The sequence below is a fragment of the Gobius niger genome (genome assembly GCF_951799975.1).
Source record: "Gobius niger genome assembly, chromosome: 16".
Classification (NCBI taxonomy): Eukaryota; Metazoa; Chordata; class Actinopteri; order Gobiiformes; family Gobiidae; genus Gobius; species Gobius niger.
In genome coordinates, this window is record NC_136867.1 from 4,954,051 (window position 1) to 4,971,990 (window position 17,940).

At 41.2% G+C, this 17,940-nt stretch overlaps 1 protein-coding gene across 1 annotated transcript in view; it reads right to left on the minus strand.

Moving 5' to 3' along the window:
• The window catches only part of fyna (FYN proto-oncogene, Src family tyrosine kinase a), a 54,248-nt gene that overhangs the window by 21,095 nt on the left and 15,213 nt on the right, over positions 1-17,940 (minus strand). Inside the window, exon 2 of the mRNA XM_079573210.1 lies at positions 7,282-7,538. Coding sequence (XP_079429336.1) covers positions 7,282-7,528 — 247 coding nt within the window. The 5' untranslated portion in view covers positions 7,529-7,538. The remainder of the gene's footprint in view (positions 1-7,281; positions 7,539-17,940) is intronic.

Consider the following 17,940-nt stretch of genomic DNA (forward strand, 5'->3'; position numbering starts at 1 on the left):
AAAACACTGTCAATTCCTTAAAATGTCTTAACAGAGCAGCCTTATAAGCCATAATCCTAAAAGAATGATCATCAAGGAAGAAATGACTTAAATCTACTTGATTATCTACTTTAAATCTAAAGTTTGAGTAGATTTGGTCTGGCCTTAGAGCAGATAAAACCTATTCTTGCCAATGGAACAAGCACGTTTTGTTCAAGTTTTTTCTTAATTTAGATTATTTTGTATAATTTCAAGTGAAAAATAACTAATTTTTACAGTAAAAGTTAATTTGTCTGATTTCCAGTGGGATATGTATTTGTTCCATTGGCATTAATGTTGTTATCTGATCTAAGATTAGTTCAAACCGACTCAAATTTATTCAAGCAATTTGAAGTAATTTATCTAATTTAAATGGACATTTTCCCAGTGTATATGATGTACAACACTGGCATATGTAGAAAGTGATGCTTTACTTCAATTGCTTCAATTGGAGGGTCCGGCCCTTGGTCTTTTGACGATGAAGAAAACCGGCCCTCCACCGAGCAAACTCGCCGACCCCTGGTTTAAAAGGTTTAAAAACATTAAAGGTGCATTATGCAACTTTTAATGTGAAAAAAGTTTATATTTGTGCGTATTTAAGCTTGTAGTGCAAGCATGGCGCCTTTACTTTCCATCACAGTGGTTTCTAGGACGCTCCGGGATCAATAGTTTTGTAGGTTTTCTGGTGAAAGGCTCCATCTGCAGTGAAAACCTTCCAAACAACTGATCCTGGAGCGTTTGTAAAGTCCACTGTGAGGGAAAGTAAAAGGGTCATGCTGACCACTCACTCAGCTACTGGGTCACGACAAGGTAATATACGCACAAATATGAACCTTTTTTTTTTTTTTTTTTTGGCATAAAAAGTTACATAATGCACCTTTAAGTCCTCCTCTAAATGCTTTGTTTTGACAACCTGCAGAAGGATTTTATAACAGTTGATTTTTCATTTTGAAAAGGGAAATACTGGGAAACAGGGCCATTAAAGCACCAGTTTGTAATATAAATGCCTGACCCTTCCCTGTTGTACTTTAATGAATAACTGAAAGATTTGAAGTAAAGTGGCCTTACTGTCCTGGATGTTTTCCCCCTTTGATTTCAAAGGATCACCAGATGTGTGAACACAAACCTTTTTTATAACCAACCAAAAAAGCATAGCATAGGCCAGGGGTAGGCGACGTCAGGCCCGGGGGCCAAATCCGGCCCCCAATATGATTTTGAGAAACATTCTTACACAAATCAGAGAGTACTTTAAACATTATTAGAGTCAATGCACCCAATGAGGTCATATATTATGTACAACACTGGCATAGTGCACTGGACAAAGATTGTTTTAAGGAAGAAATGACAAATCTACTTGGATTAACAGATTACATCTGAGGTTTGAGTAGATTTGGTCTGGTCTTTGACGAGATTAAACCTCTAGTAGTAGTTATTCCTTTTTCATTCTTGTTCCATTGGCGCTATAGCATTTGTATCTTGGATTAGTTCAAACCAACTCAAATTCAACATAGAAGAACTTTAATTCAAGCAATTTTGAGTCATTTATCTCATTTAAGATGGTCAGTTTTCCAGTGTTGTGCTTTACTTTGGGCTAATAATCAGCGGCTTCGGCCCTCGGTCTATTTACAATAAAGAAAATCGTCAAGAAAACTTGCCTCCCCCTGGCATAGGCTAACACTCAATGGTGCGATACACATACTTTCTATGCTTAAAAGAAGCATTTTTATTGCCCTGTTTGAAATCGGAGCCACATTCCCTCAGGGGCGCCCACGCTGGAATTGTTTAAATGTTTTTTTTTTAGTTTGGAGTCCGCAGGCAAATTACAGAGCATTGTGAGCTTCTAAACAAACTGTGGCGTGATTTCATTTCAAGTAAACACGGGACAATAAGGCAATGTAAACCTGCCCCTCTGATTACAGCCCTGAGTACATTCCGACGGGCGGGATGAACATATGGGCCATCACTTATTCATGGGCCTCGTGTCGCTGTGGTTCATACACACGGGACACATGAGTTACTGTGATGGAACCGTTTAGGCATGTTTTTGTGCCAGAGGGAAAATTTATTCCATTGATTAGACTAAACTACTGAATTATATTAAAGCATCTTTTGTAACCCAATTGGTTAATGTTGACTGTAAATAATACTTTTACATAGTTGGGTCGTTAAAAAAGTGGAAAAACATGTATTTCGCTCTGGCAGGAGAAATTAAACAAATTAAACATTTGCCGTGGTTGTTCAACTCCCACGAAAATTGGGACAGAGGTGAGTTTTTACATGTTTTTGAACATGATTATTGATTCATTTTTTTCAGTCAAAGGCATTCCACAGTGGAGCACAAGGACACATCACACAGTTTGTGACATATCAACATACGAGCGATCGCGATGTCGTCACATCCGTTGGCCGTGGTCGGCATTTTACATTTTCATATTTGATAAACATTTGATTAAAATCCTATAATCAGCAAAAGCAATGTCCATAAACAGGGCATTGCTTCTCTTGAGATCTATCATCTGTCATCTATCACAGATCTATCATTTTATAAAACCGTGTCAGAGACCTGGATGCATCAGCCGTTGCCGACCATTCACCAAAACATCCGGCGAAAATTGCGGAAGTAAACAATAACAGCGATCGCTCGTATTCATTTCAATATAAAGGAAGCTCCAATTTGACATCTTCCATTTTCTTTCAAACTATGGACTCAAAACTGACTTATCAATCATCATCGCAACAGAATTAGACGAATCAGCAGCTTAGTTACTAAAACGTTCAAGTAGCAGATTATTATCATCACATTGTAGCATTTTATACCAACAGTGGTGATGAAACAAAGCACACGGCGTCACTAGTAGACCTAGAGTCCTTATGAGAAGTTCAAATGAAGCCCCACTCTCTCCATCACGTGACCAGACCTGGGCGTCCATAGAACAGTTTCAATCCGTGTTCAGTTTGACATGGCTTGAGTTGTTGCAATCAGTTTGTTCCAAAGTTTTACTCCGCATACAGACAGACAAAAACTTTTCCCATCTAATTCCGACCAATTTTGACTGTGTGAGAAGTTTTGTTCCCTCCGGGTCTTCAGAAATTCGTGCATCCCTCGACTTTCTTTTTTTTGACCACCTATCTCTAAAGTGACATTTATTTTCCATTTTTAGCTTCTTAACTGTTTGGATAAAAATGATGTCATTATAATTTTTGTCCACTTTTAAAAAGGGCTAGTCAAGGGGAGACACTGCAGGTGAATAGGGGAAAAAATGTATATTTACAGATATCAATTTGAAACTGTTGCTGTAGATCACTGGCATAAATGTGAGAAAAAAGTACATTGCAAGTTTTCTGTCATTTTATCTTTTCATATAAGAACAAGGTGTTTTATGCCTAAAAATGCCCCAAATTTCCCATCTTTTCGGCGACGAAATCTGAATAATGGATAGAGCTACATTCAAATTTATGGTTTCATTTTATTGATGAATGAGTTACCAAGACTTTCTCAGAGGGGATTTAGGATTTCTTGTTTAGTTTTAAAATAAGCTGTTTTTTTGTGGAAAAATTTGTAAAAAAAAAAAAATTTGCCTTATTTTTTGACATTCAAAACTCAATAAATGGGGCTTAGGGATTAGATAATAAAAAATCCCTCTGAAAAAATCTTCCAAATATTGTTCAGTCCAAGGCTGGAAAATGTGAAGTCTTTAGGTCCGACTGACGTGGACATAGCGTCGCCACAATGACAGAAAAATGCGTTTTGAGAAAAAGGCCCTTGAAATTGCATTGTCCCATATAAGTCTATGGGGGAACATTGAATCAGCGCAATATTTAAACATGTCATTGTGAAGATTAGGCATATTTTCTGTTTCCGGGTGAAAGCTTGTATGTTCAGAGACCAATCTGGCCTAAAACCTGAAAACTGAAAAAATGGAGTTTTGCCTGTAGTGTCTCCCCTTAAACGGTAAATCATTTCTATTCATGATCAATAAAATGAATCAAAGAGACATACGCTATCCAATGCTTCCTTGTAGTTATAGCAACTTTCTACAGTGTTAACTCCCTCCTCAAATGGGCCCACAGTTTGTTTGTTTTTACACTAAAATGATCTGTTTCCATGTCCAAAAGTCAGTCAGAATAACACAAAGCGACTTCACACTGTAATTCCAGTCGCTATATGGGGGAGATATAAAAATGCCCGATGCCCACACACTGGCTGTCTAACTACTTGCTTTTCTAAACTGCCTGTGGTTAAAATTGGTGTTAGTCACATTTTTTCTAAATCCATACGCATACATTATATTGCTCTCAAACCTGCATTATTTGGGATATTCCCCAACATCAACAGCCCAGAGCATCGCCCTGTGAGGATCATGTTGTTCGTTCCTATGGGTGCCCAGAACAGACACTCTGTAAACCCCCGCTCGAGGAGAACCACACCGCACGTGCTTCACTTTGGGAACGCTGTGCTGCAGGAAAGTCGGGGACATTTATCACACTGTCAGAAACTAATGGCTTTTGTGACCTCATCGTATGACCCATTTCCAAACGGGCTTTTTTCCATGGCCCCGCGGTCTCTCTTTGCACAGTCTTGGGAGTTGGGACTTCGCAATATGCCCCCTCTCTCCACCAGAGGCTGCCAAAAACAACACGCCCTCCCAGATGCTAGATCACACTTTTCAACATTCATTTCAACATTCATCTGTGGTCATTTCTATTCACTACCATAATATATCAACATCAGCCTGAGACACGGCAATCAAGTTTAACTAGTTTTCTCCCTTGACCTCTGAACCCCCGCCTTAACCAAGCACATTTTCTGTTTCAGCTTTGCCTAAATCTAAAAGCTTCACAGCCTATAGGCCAGAGTAATGCCTACAAATCTGATCAACGATTTTTCCTTGAGTTTTTTCTTGCGTTTTTGTTGCTTTTTCATCACTTTTTTGACGCCTGTTTTGCTGCTTTTTTTTCCACATTTACGTCTTGTTTTGGTTGCTTTTGGACACTTTTTTCAAGAAATACCCTTTTAAATATATATACAGTATTTTGCTGTAGGAAACCTTAGTCTCTTTTTTCCATCTGCACCTCATTTGACCTGCAAAACTAAATTGATCTTTTTCCCTCACATCATCAGATTTTTTTCCATCACTTTTTTTGTTGGGCAGTCATCTCATTTTTTGTCAAATTTTCGATACTTTTTTTGGTCACTTTTGCGTCACATTTTTCAATTTTTTTTCTTGGTCAAATTCTTATCACTTTTTTGTCCATTTTTTGTCAATTTTTCGTCCATTTTTTCTCAATTCTTCGTCAATTTTTTCTCACTTTTTTGTCAAATTTTTGTCAATTTTTGTCTTTTTTTTGGTAAATTTTTTGGCGCTTTTTCGTCAATTTTTTCTCACTTTTTTCACACTTTCATCCTTGTTTTCGTCTCAGTTTTGTTGCTATTCTCACACCTTTTTTCCAGAAGCTTTTGGATTGGGGTAAAGCTGGAGAAAATGTGCTCGGTTCAGGTGGGAGTCAAGGGGCTGAAAAACAAACAAGCAAACAAACATTTGAACCCTCCAACCCTCCATCTGCACTTTATTATCTACATTACAGAACACTCAACAATATATCGTTTATTTGGTTTTACCCCGTTCTTCAAAAATCAGTGTAAAAAGGTCTAATCTGTTCAATTTATTGCTTTGCATCTTCACCTGCGATATTCAGAGTCAAACGCTAAAATATCAACAGCATAAACTATTTACAGACTGCATTAACAGCGCATTAATTCAAAGCGCCAAACAATGTTAACCTCTTAACTCCCGCCTGAACCGAGAGCATTTTCTCCAGTTCAGCTTTACCCAAATCCTGTAGGCCAGTGTAACACCTCATTTGAAAGCTAAGACCTACAAAACTCATCTAAATGGATCTTTTTCCTCACGTCATCAGATTTTTTTTCCATCTTTTTTGGGGGGGCTTTCAACTAGCTTTTGTCACTTTTTGTCACATGTTAATCATTTTTTTTCATCATTTTTTTCCATCATTTTTTTGTACATTTTTCGTCATTTTTTTTGTCCTTTTTTGTCCATTTTTTTGGTCATTTTTTGTGACATTTTTGCCACTTTTTCATCAATTTTTTGTCACATTTTTGTCAATTTTTTGTCCGTTTTTTGTCGAAGTTTTCTCACTTTTTTGTCACATCTTCATCATTGTTTTCGTCTCAGTTCTGTCGCTATTTTCTCACCTTTTTCCCAGAAGCTTTTGGATTGGGGTAAAGCCAAACTAGAGAAAATGTGCTTCGTTCAGGTGGGAGTTAAGGGGTTAAAACTGGTCTTAAAAAACCCTACGTATAGATCCATGAGTCAAGTACAAAAGCAAACTTGTGACTCAACAGTTGGCATTGATTTAATTTAATCTAGTTGAGAAAAAGAAAAAAAAAGCTTATACGTATATCAACAAAATATCATTATATATTTAAGTATAGACAATTTTAGCCTTTTTTTATGCAATTCCTATTTTTTTTTTATATGAAAACATAAAATGAGTTAAAACATTTGTTCTCATATTAAAGGAATAGGCCACCGTTTTTACATACTGAGATATGTTCTTACCTTAGCTTTGACGAGTTCTTTAGGACCTGTCTGGTCTTCACCCGTGCCTTCAGTCACGTAAACACAGCGCAGACGGCGTTAGCATTTAGCCTCTCCCTCTCTCCTCTATAGCTCCAAAACAGGTCAAGATAGAAGCTACCAAGCTCTTCCACGTTTTCCCTATTTCAATATGGTTACGTGAAGTGTTCCACTACAAAGTATAATTACACAAAATTAAACAATGTGGATTTTCTAAGCGGATAAAAGGGGGGACTATATTGTAAGGCGTAATAATACAAGGAGTAGTTCGAAATCCGCGCAGTAATCTTCACTTTCCAGGGCGGATGCCAAATTACTCCTGGTATTATTACGCCTTACAATATAGTCCCCCTTTTATCCCCTTAGAAAATCCACATTGTTTAATTCTAGCTTCTATCTTGACCTGTTTTGGAGCTATAGAGGAGAGAGGGAGAGGCTAAATGCTAACGCCGTCTGCGCTGTGTTTACGTGACTGAAGGCACGGGGGAAGATCAGACAGGTCCTAAAGAACTCGTCTAAGCTAAGGTAAGAACATATCTCAGTATGGAAAAACGGTGGCCTATTCCTTTAAGTATAAGAACATATCTTCTACATGACAGCCAGAACAGATAGATGCAAACATCCTGAAGCCACTATGGCAAACACCCCAGTATCCTCTCCTCACCTGTTCCTCCGCGGGACCTGAGCGTGCCGGACTGCGAGGAGGAGTGCACCCCTCCGAACACGGTGACACCTTGTGTGGCCCCCGTGTGGAAGTTGTTGTAGTTGGGGATGGAGGTGACGCCGAAGCTGGGGTAGTGCTGCGGGGTGGGCTCCGAGCCATAGCGGTAGCCCGAGTTGTGCGACAGGCTGGTCTCCCTGTCGTCCGTGAGTTTGGCTGCTTCCTTATCCTTACATTGGACACAGCCCATTCTCTACTGTCTGCAAGAGAGAGCAGAGGAGAGGAGGGAGGAGTGAGTGCGAGGCGAGCAGAGGGTCCGCGGGGGGAAGAGGGAATTCATTATTTTCAGAGAATCCGTTGGGAGATCTGGCACAATAAAAATCCTGCTATTAGAATCAAATTAAGACTGCAATATGGGGCTGTTTTCAAAGGGGAATTTCATGCACAATTGACTTAACCCCGCCTGAACCGAGAGCATTTTCTCCAGTTCAGCTTTACCCAAATCCTGTAGGCCAGTGTAACACCTCATTTGAAAGCTAAGACCTACAAAACTAAATTGATCTTTTTCCTCACATCATCAGATTTTTTTTCATCACTTTTTTTGTTGGGCAGTCATTTAATTTTTGTCAAATTTTCGTGACTTTTTCGTCCATTTTTTGTCACCTTTTCGTCCATTTTTTCCTCAATTCTTCGTAAATTTTTTCTCACTTTTTTGTCAAATTTTTGTCCATATTTTTTTTTTTTTTTTTACATTTTTGGTAAATTTTTTGACACTTTTGCGTCACATCTTTCATTTTTTTTGTCGAATTCTTATCACTCTTTTGTCCATTTTTTGTCACTTTGTCATCCATTTTTTCTCAATTTTTTCTCACTTTTTGGTCAAATTTTTGTCTATTTTTGTGTTTTTTTATTTTATTTTTTTGTAATTTTTTTGTCACTTTTGCGTCACATCTTTCGATTTTTTTGGTCGAATTCTTATCACTTTTTTGTCCATTTTTTGTCACTTTGTCGTCAATTTTTTCTCACTTTTTTGTAATTTTTTTGTCCATTTTTGTCGTTTTTTCCCCCCTTTTTTTATTAAATGTTTTGTCGCTTTTTCGTCCATTTTTTCTCATTTTTTTCACATTTTCATCATTGTTTTCGTCTCAGTTTTGTTGCTATTTTCACACCTTTTTTCCAGAAGCTTTTGGATTGGGGTAAAGCTGGAGAAAATGTGCCCGGTTCAGGTGGGAGTTAAGGGGTTGAAAAAACAAACAAACAAACAAACATTTGAACCCTTTCTAATCTCTTCTTCTTCTTCTTCTCTACTGACCAACAATTTGAATTTTGTTGTGCGTAGAAAAACATCCCCACATCAGCATAGGACACCCTGGAGGGACTATGTGTCCGAGCTGGCCTGGTGCAGGGGCGGACTGGCCATATGTCCATTCTGGAAGAGCACAGCCTCTCAATTTTCTCCTTCACCTCTTATCTTACGCCTTAACCGAGCTTTGCCCAAATCTAAATGCTCAAAAGAAAAGCGCCAAAATGGAAAAACGAAAACGAGGACGAACACGGGACAAAAATATGCCGTAAAAGCAACAAAAATGTGACAAAAACGTGGCATAAACATTACACAAACCAACAAAAACATGACCAAAAAAACAACAACACGAAAGAGACAAAAACACAGCAACAAAGCAATCAAAAAAGCCGCAAAAAAGTGATAAAACAGAATGACAAAGCCACAAAAGCAATGAAAAAACAACAAAATCGTGACAAAAAGTTGCAATCACTCTTTCAAATGAGGCGTTACACTGTTGCTCTCCAGTTCAGGAGCTTTTAGATTTGGGTAATGTCAACATGTATTTGTGCTGTGCGCATTTACGCTCATTTGGGCCAGACCGGTCAGAGTCCAGGGCCGTTTTTAAGTCCCAGTCCGCCCCTGGCCTGGTGCCACCTCGGGATCCCCCCCAAGAAACACTGCAGGAAGTGTGTGTGGAGATAGGAGGTCCGGGCATCTCTGCTCCGACTGCTGCCTCCGCGACCCGGCCACGGATAAAGCGGCAGAAAATGGATGGTTGGGAAACATCCCCAGAGCCGTTCTGCCCCCGAGCTGCATTCATCACGTCACCATGATTTGCAAACGCACCGTCGATGGACTCTCACAAACCGAGAGAGCCCTGCAGAATAAAGTCTTTTCCACACACAGAAAAAGCAGGTTTGTAAGCCACATGACATGTCCACTTTGAGAAGCAGATATATGTTACCAAACAGCCTAATCCTGCCCTCACGCGCTATGTGAAAGCTGAATGATCCTTTCCATTAGTGAATTGGAAATGACATTGTTTTTATTGTTGTAGAACATTAAGCATGGCGGGCACACATCATTTTGTCACTGGAATACAGCGAAAACAAGTCAATTCACGTGGAAAAGTAGTCTGCAGACCTGGCGACCAACACCCTAGCCTATTTGCTACATGCTAATCAAACAATAATGGAGAATGACAATGATATAACAAGGATATGCCGAAAGAGACATGAGTCATTTAATTGCCTAGTCTTAAAAACAATCTGCTTAGCGTAAAAAATGTTTATTATCTTACATATTACTCCACATTCATGCTTGCTTTTCGGCTCATTTGAAATATTGTCTTAGGCTGGGTGTACTGCGACGAACGATCACTCAGCGTGGGGAAAGTCTTAGGTCTTAGCTCAAAATTGCAGGTCTTAAGGACAAAGATTTAACCTCTTGCCACCCGCCTAAACCAAATGCATTCTGTCCTCTTTTGGCTGTGTAACACCTCATTTGAAAGCTAAGACCCACAAAACTGATCTTTTCCCTCGCGTTGTTGCTGTGTTGTGTCAGCTTTTGTATGTTTTTTTTTCTTTCTTTTTTTTTTTTTCATTTTTGTGACATTTTTGTTGAATTTTTGTTTTGTTTTTTGTTGAGTTTTTGTCACTTTTTGTTTTGTTTTTTGTTGAGTTTTTTGTCACTTTTTGTTGAATTTTTGTCTCTTTTTTTTGTTGAATTTTTGTTGAATTTTTGTCACATTTTTGTTGAATTTTTGTCACATTTTTGTTGAATTTATGTCATTTTTTTGTTGAATTTTTGTTGAATTTTTGTCACATTTTTGTCACATTTTTGTCATATTTTTTTGTTGAGTTTTTGTCACATTTTTGTTGAATTTTTGTCACATTTTTGTTGAATTTTTGTCACATTTTTGTTGAATTTTTGTCACATTTTTGTTGAGTTTTTGTCACATTTTTGTTGAATTTTTGTCACATTTTTGTTGAATTTTTGCCATATTTTTGTTGCGTTTACATCCTTGCTTTCTTCTTATTATTTGTGGCTATTTTGGTGTTTTTCCCCAAGAAGCTTTTTGATTAGGGTAAAGCCAAAGTGGAGAAAATGGGATCCGTTCAGGTGGGAGTTAAGAGGTTAAAACAGAACTGTTGTACGGCCAAACCCGAGCTGCGACCGACATCAGGCAGTGACTGATACTGTGGAAGGCTAGTTGCAGAGTGAACCCTCCTCTCGTTGCAGAGAGGATCTCCGTCAGTGTCCCGTCAACACCGCACGTCACCAGAATCGTAAGCCACAGAGGCCAGGCATGAGCGGGTCCGACTCCGCCTTTTACAGGACTTCCCCTGCACTTTTCCACGGAAATAAACACCGCTCGCATGCGGCACTTGCTTCAGCTCAATGCAACAAAAAAATCGCAGCGTCCAACAGCCATCGTTATGAAAACAAACTAACCAGTGAGTATCGCCCTCTGCAGACAGAAGAGGAAATGACACGTTACCAGTGAATACAAGCTTTCACTTTTCGCTAACAGTGCTATGCTAGCAAATAAAAGGTGCTGTGAACACACTTTGAGCGCAGAACGGATCCAGTGACAGATTACGGGTTTTCATAATGAACAGTTTTATGTTCCTACGCAACGAAGAAGCAACCACGGAACGACAAGAAAACTGCATGAACAAAGCCGACAAAAAAAAAGTTAATTTCACAATCCATAAAGAACTCACTGAAAACCCACATTAATTCTATCTTCTTCTTTCTTTCATTTCAATCGCAAACTCCGCTCTACCCTCCTCCCCACTCCTACATGTTTACGACCTGGCAACCTCTCCGTTTTGTTTACTTTTACACCATCCACACACACCCATCCACGGTTCAAAACTCCTCCCACCGAAAGCAGCGCTCGGCTCGCGGGGTTCGTAATGAGAAAACTGCAATTAAAAGTTGCCTTGCCACCGACACCAGCATTTTTATGGATCCAGTAAAACTAATGCGCATTCCAGCCTCCCTTCAAGTCGGTGCAACCGGTTCAAGATGGCCGACGCGCTTGGGTAATTGGAAGCACACTTGGTTTACGCTGGCGCAGAGGGCACGGCGGAGCTAGCATGGCGCCCCTGACTCACGTAAAGGCATACCGTAGCATCCATAGTGATAATAGTAGCAGCAGCAGCAGCAGCAGGTGCAGGTCATGTTATTAGAGAAAACACTGAGATGAGCAGTGGCATGGATGGATGGCTTACGTGGTGGAAAAATCACGGTTCAGCTCCTTTGTCGTAAACATGAAAGAACACTGTCTCGGAGGGGGAGAAAAGAGTCTATGTGTGTTACGTTGTATGTCAGGTATAGCATGTTACGGTTACTATAAAGAAAGTGAGTGAGAACGGGAAAGTATTCGTGAGTCAATGAGTATAGTCACGTTACCGTCATTTCAGTCAAACCAGAGAGGTGGTTTGAGAGACAAGTCAACAAGGCAGTGGTGAAAACATTGAGATTTAAGACAGTGGTTCCCAAACTGGGGCGCTGAACCCTTTAGGGGGCGCTTCAGTGATCGCTCAGGACTCTGTCTGGTCAGAGCATCAACAAAGGTCATCAACATGTCCACCCACATAGAGAGACAAACAAACTAACAACGTTGTTACAGCAGATTTTAAAGCGTTCTAGCACAGTGTTTCCCAACCAGGGGTATGGGGACCACTGGGGGTACTCGAGGACCTAGCAGGGGGTACTTGGAACTATTTCAGATTGAAAAAGGGGAAAATGCAAGATAATTGTTTATGGGAAAAGCTATATTTTTCAGTAAAATGTGTTGCTTTGGGAGAATTTTAGGTTTATTTTGACTGCAACGTTGTCCTTCTTTCCTACAAATACTACTTTTAAGTAATTACTTTCGAAAATAAACTGTAACACCCTTGAGGTAGGGGGTACACGGTTGACCAATGAATGGCCAAAGGGGTACGAAGGAGCTCCAAGTCTTAAGATGTCGGAGATGTTTTTTCTTCCGTGCTGTGGATTAAAGGACGTCTTGTCGTGGAAGAGTTATGGGGAACATCACGGGGAGTTAGTGCTGTTGAAAACGTGAGGTTTTGAAGTGTCGGGGATTGGGAGGACGGTCACATGAGAGCTGGTCACACGGGGAGTTCCAAAAGAGTTTCAGAAATGCCCTCAATAGTTTTCGAGGAAACGTAGGGAGGAGGAAACTTGAATGTGGGTCTTTGTGATGTTAAGCGTGGCTTTTTTGTGTTATATATTAAAAAAAGTTGACCTGGTAGCACTATTTGATCTTCTCGTAACTTCTGTGGATGCAAACAATTTACATTATACTAGCTTTGATACTGAAGTTGGGCGAGAGTGGAGCAGTTAGTTAGTTGAGCGTCCGCCCACTCACTGGGGATTTCAAATCTCAGGTAAACGGATACTTGTGTCCACTCCCCGATCACGGTGTGTGAGGACCGGTATCCCATTGTTACCCGTCCAAGTCATTTCTTTACCAAGTTTTTGGTTACCTTCTACTCTCCAAACACTGCTGTCTCATCGGGCATCACCCGTCCTCAACCAAATAAAACCTCTTCTAGTTATCTCCATGAGGATTCCAACTTGTTTCTTTTCCAATTTCCCTCAAAAAACTCAAAATATGACAAAAGCTAAATAAGCTAAATATGCACATTCAAGCTTCCTCCTCCCTACGTTTCCTCGAAAACCATCGAGGGCATTTCTGAAACTCTTTTGGAACTCCCCGTGTGACCAGCTCTCATGTGACCGTCCTCCCAGTCCCCAACACTTCAAAACCTCACGTTTTCAACGGCACTAACTCCCCGTGATGTTCCCCATAACTCTTCCACGACAAGACGTCCTTTAATCCACAGCACGGAAGAAAAAACATCTCCGACATCTGAAGACTTGGAGCTCGTTAGGGCCGCTCCGGGTAACGAGCCGGAGGGACAGTGTTTAGTGGTTGCACACAGCCGTCCCCTTTGGGCCTGCGCCGCATTTACAAGTGAATAAGGCCCGGCGAAAAGCGCTACCAGATGTGTACACACGGCGTGCGGCGGGGTCTGGAGACCATATCCCAGAGAGACACACGGACGAGGAGGAGCTGCTGAGGTCGGCGATCCACAGCGTGACAACACGTGGGGAGGGACGTACGAGCGAGTTTGAAAAGTTACATGTGGCAAATGTTGAGCTCAAAGTGAAAGTAGCAAGTATTTCCTCAGCTTCGTGTCAGCTTATGTTCCATATCTGACACTTATTTGACCAGGAAAGTCCCACTTGGGTTCAGCACCGCCATCAAAAAGGCTCCTCCAACCAAGCCTGGCCGGGAATCAAACTCGGGACCTTTTATCCGCGAGTGCGTCGAAGAATTAATCAGACACCAACATCACCAATATCACGCCCAACTGGCTTTTTCTGCTTAGTTCTAGTCACTGTCATGCAATTGTGTCATCCAAGAAAGTGCCACTTTGTTTATTGACAGTCCATCTTTACCGATTTAGCTCCGGGTAATGTCATGTCAGTGCCTATATTGCCTTCAGTACAAAGCATCTGTTACTCATAAGCAAGCGCCGGTTCACTGCTTCAGCCCAGCGTGCCAGCAGCTTTAACCCACAGAAATATTATAGACTCCCAAGATTTTTAACCTACTACTAACTTCAGACTGGCGTTTGGGGTTGGTTCGCACCAGGGGATAATTCAGGCGCACCACTTTACAAAGTCCCTCAAAAGCATCCTTGAAACAGGACTCAACTCTTGTTCAACAATGGAATCACCATTTACAGTATGTTTGCACAATAATAGATCAGTGTAGTTTTCGTCAATGAAGGCGATAACGATATTGTTTTTGTTGACGAACCTTTATTTCCTGACAATAACGTATCGATGACAGGCTAAAAAGAGCTCTTTGGGGGCTTAAACATGACGAGACGTTTGTGAGTTTATGCTAACGAGATGAGACAAGAATGCAAGAACGTGGTTCGTCAAACCGTTTGCAACCAGAGCGGAAGAACACACTCAGGTCACGTGGACTCACATGCTGCAGGCTGCGCCCCCCTCTCCCTCTGCCCCGGTGCGCTACAATAAGCGTCCTCCAGGGAGTGTCTGACAGCGATGTCTTGTAGTTTGAAACACCATAGTGTATGAACGCATGAAGCATGTTGATGAACGAATGTGCAGACGGCGCTGTTGATAAATTAATCTGTAAGCGATGATCAGAAGACGAGGAGAGCAGTCGCTTTGGGGGAAAATCATGTCCACAATGATACTTCTGCCGGTGCCTATTGAGGTATAATCTGCTTGTCAGAAGCAACTGTATATAAATCCAACAGCTCATTATTATTTATTATTAAAATGTTGGAAGCCTTCATCCCAATCTCCGATACTTATCAATACTTATTATACGGCTCTTCACAACGTAAATAGAACGCTCCGTTGATTTGAATGGGATTTCCCAACGTTCTACCGGTCATTATTTTCTGATAAAGGACCTCTGAAAAAAATAATGACCGCTGCCAATGGCAACGGAGTTCGTGCTTTCATATCACTCCGCGCGTACGTAGTAGCGACACTATCTGTCCCCGTCACTGAGAGAGAAGTTGGGTGAATTGCTCGTGAAGTTAGCGTGAGTCTGACTTTCAACTTACCAAGAGATTCACCACCATTCCTCGTCTCCAACTGCGCCTTCAACTAAGTAGCTAGGCTAGCTACTAGCCTTGCTGCTTCTAGCCTAGCCAAACGCTGCAGCGCAACGCGCAAACTTTTGGGAACTATTTGTCGCGGAAGTCATTAAATAAACCTTTCGACCTTCATAAAAGCGTACGAAGTTTATGTTGTGTGTTCAGTTGGCAAATGGCCGTATAATAAGCGGGATAATGTATAGAACGCTGGTCATTATCGGGAAAATAAGCACCGACAGGGCGAACCGGACCCCGACGCGAAGCGGTTCTATACATTATCCCTTACTTAAAGGGACTATACGGAGTTTAAAAATGTAAAAATTAAGTATTTTCCTCCCCCTACATGTTCCAGCAATGTCCTAATGTGTAGAATGAGCTCAGACCTGTTCACCACAACTGCCTCTAAAATCCTACAGTCACTCAAAATGGTGTTAATTCGGGTCCAAAGTGCCGTCATGCACGAGCTTAATAGAGAAGGTGCAGTTACATGTATGACCTGAGGTGGCAGTAGTGAGTGTAAAATGGCAAACTTGCATCTAGCTCCTTTAAAACTAGGGCTGGGCAATTAATCGATTTTTTTTTTAATAAGGTCGATCACGGTAATCGTGTGGTGCCTTTTAATCGAGAAGAATATGGACGGCGCAATGCTGCAGTGCAATGCTGCAGCACCTGTCAGGTCAATCCCAGGGAAACACGCGGCCCAACCAAACAGGAAGCACAGGATGGCACATGCGGCACAAAGAGGGACCTGGTGATTTCATGTGCAAAATCAGCTACAAAGCTGCGCTCGTCTAAAGATCAAATCAGGAACACGTGAGGAGTTGACAAAGGACCAGGACGTGCACGGAGATGAAGAGTTTATACTGTACCTTCGAAGATGGAAACTATCGATCGCTATTTGGAAGTTTTGGCTAAGTTTGATTGTCTTTGTTTACTAAATATTAACTTGTTTGCGCTTCACTCCGGGGTCTTTCAGGCTCCGCACACAAACATGCGCTCGTTGTCGCTTCTGACATTAGACTTTTTTGCGTCTCCTTTGCAGATGTTTGTGTGTTGCAGATGTTTGTGTGTTGCAGACGTTTGTGTGTTGCAGATGTTTGTGTGTTGCAGATGTTTGTGTGCTGCTTGTCCAGGTGAAGGGTTGATATGTGGGAGGCTGTTCTGTGACGCTAGAAGTGTGGAGTTTGCTTTTGCTGACGAGTTAGCTGCGGTTTTCGGTTTGGCCACAGCATCTGTTTACGTGCTCGTCCAGGAAAGACCACATTTATTGTTTTGTTTTTTAAATCTAATTGAAAATTGAGATCGAACAATATGGGGAAAACAATCGTGATTTTTTTTTTTCCATAACCGCCCAGCCCTACTTAATACTTGATTCTTTTTTGATAATAAACTGACTAAAACTTGATTAAAACCTTTTGAGTTTCCATCTGACTAAAACGTTGCGTGACTCACATTTAGAAATGACTAAAATGTGACTAAAACTGAAAGCATCTTCGCCCAAAAGACCAAAACTGACATGAAAAGGGCTGCCAAAACACAACACTGTAATAGATATAACCACCTAAAGACAAAATACGGACAACGGCCTGCATTGTTTTTTCAAGACTGTGTTACTCGTATCTATTTCAACACCTTGCACCAAAATAGGAACCGTTGATCATGCTATTCTAATTTCCGTCTCCGTTTTGAATGTTTTGCTCGGCGTGAGGGCGAACACCCACCATCTGTTTCCATGCAAACATGACAATAAGTTGCAGCATGAATCATCTGCTTTCCTGACCAGTCAGAGAGGAACTCGGGTCAATCGGGAGATGATGATGATTCACATCTACTTTCATTCTGCAGTGATATAAAAGTCTGGAGGCTCCTTGAAAAGAAAAATCGCCAGACCAGTTCTAACTTACATCGCCGATCGGTTGCAGATATGTTGAAAAAGCTGCGTGTGACGTGAACTCATTGCTTCATGTTTTGGTTTGTTTTCCCAGATTTTCAGCAGGTTTAACTTCTGAAACCTGGCAACCCCCGTGCACACAGCCCTACTAGCACTCACACATCCACAATGCTAACTGTTCTATTGATCTAACGGGAAAACATCACAGTAAAAAGGCAACCATTTCTAACCACTTCACAAATAATCCAGCTCTGTATCAACCGCTGTCACATGTGGGCGGGACATGCGCATACTTATAAGGTCAAGTTTCCCCCTGACGCACGCCTCCAATTGGCTGGCGGCTGTCACGTGACCGCTACCCCCTCGCTCTCCCCGTAGCCTGCAGCCACATCTCGCTCCGGTTGGCATTTGGAGACGGGATGATCGGGGACGACGCTGGATGAAAACAGCTTTAACGTTCGACAAATTTAGCGACAAAACCTCATTACTGACAAATCACATGAGAGCCTGGACAATTAGGATTGACACCATGCTAGTCTAGCTACAGTGATACAGGGATTTTTTCTTTTTTTTTTGGATAATCTCCACGGATCAATCAGTCAATTTGGCAGCAGGCGCAGCAGATCAGTCGTTTTTGATGGGCCACTTGCTGTGCAGGAAAAGCGGACCCCCTGTGGCCCCTTGGGTACCGTTAAACGATACCAGTTTGGTGTCGAAAATAAAGTTTAGGTACTACCAGTGTTAAAAAAATATAAGCAATAATCAGCAGCACAGCAGGCATCGGGGAAAAAAAAGAAAAAAAAAGTTCTTCTCATTTTTTG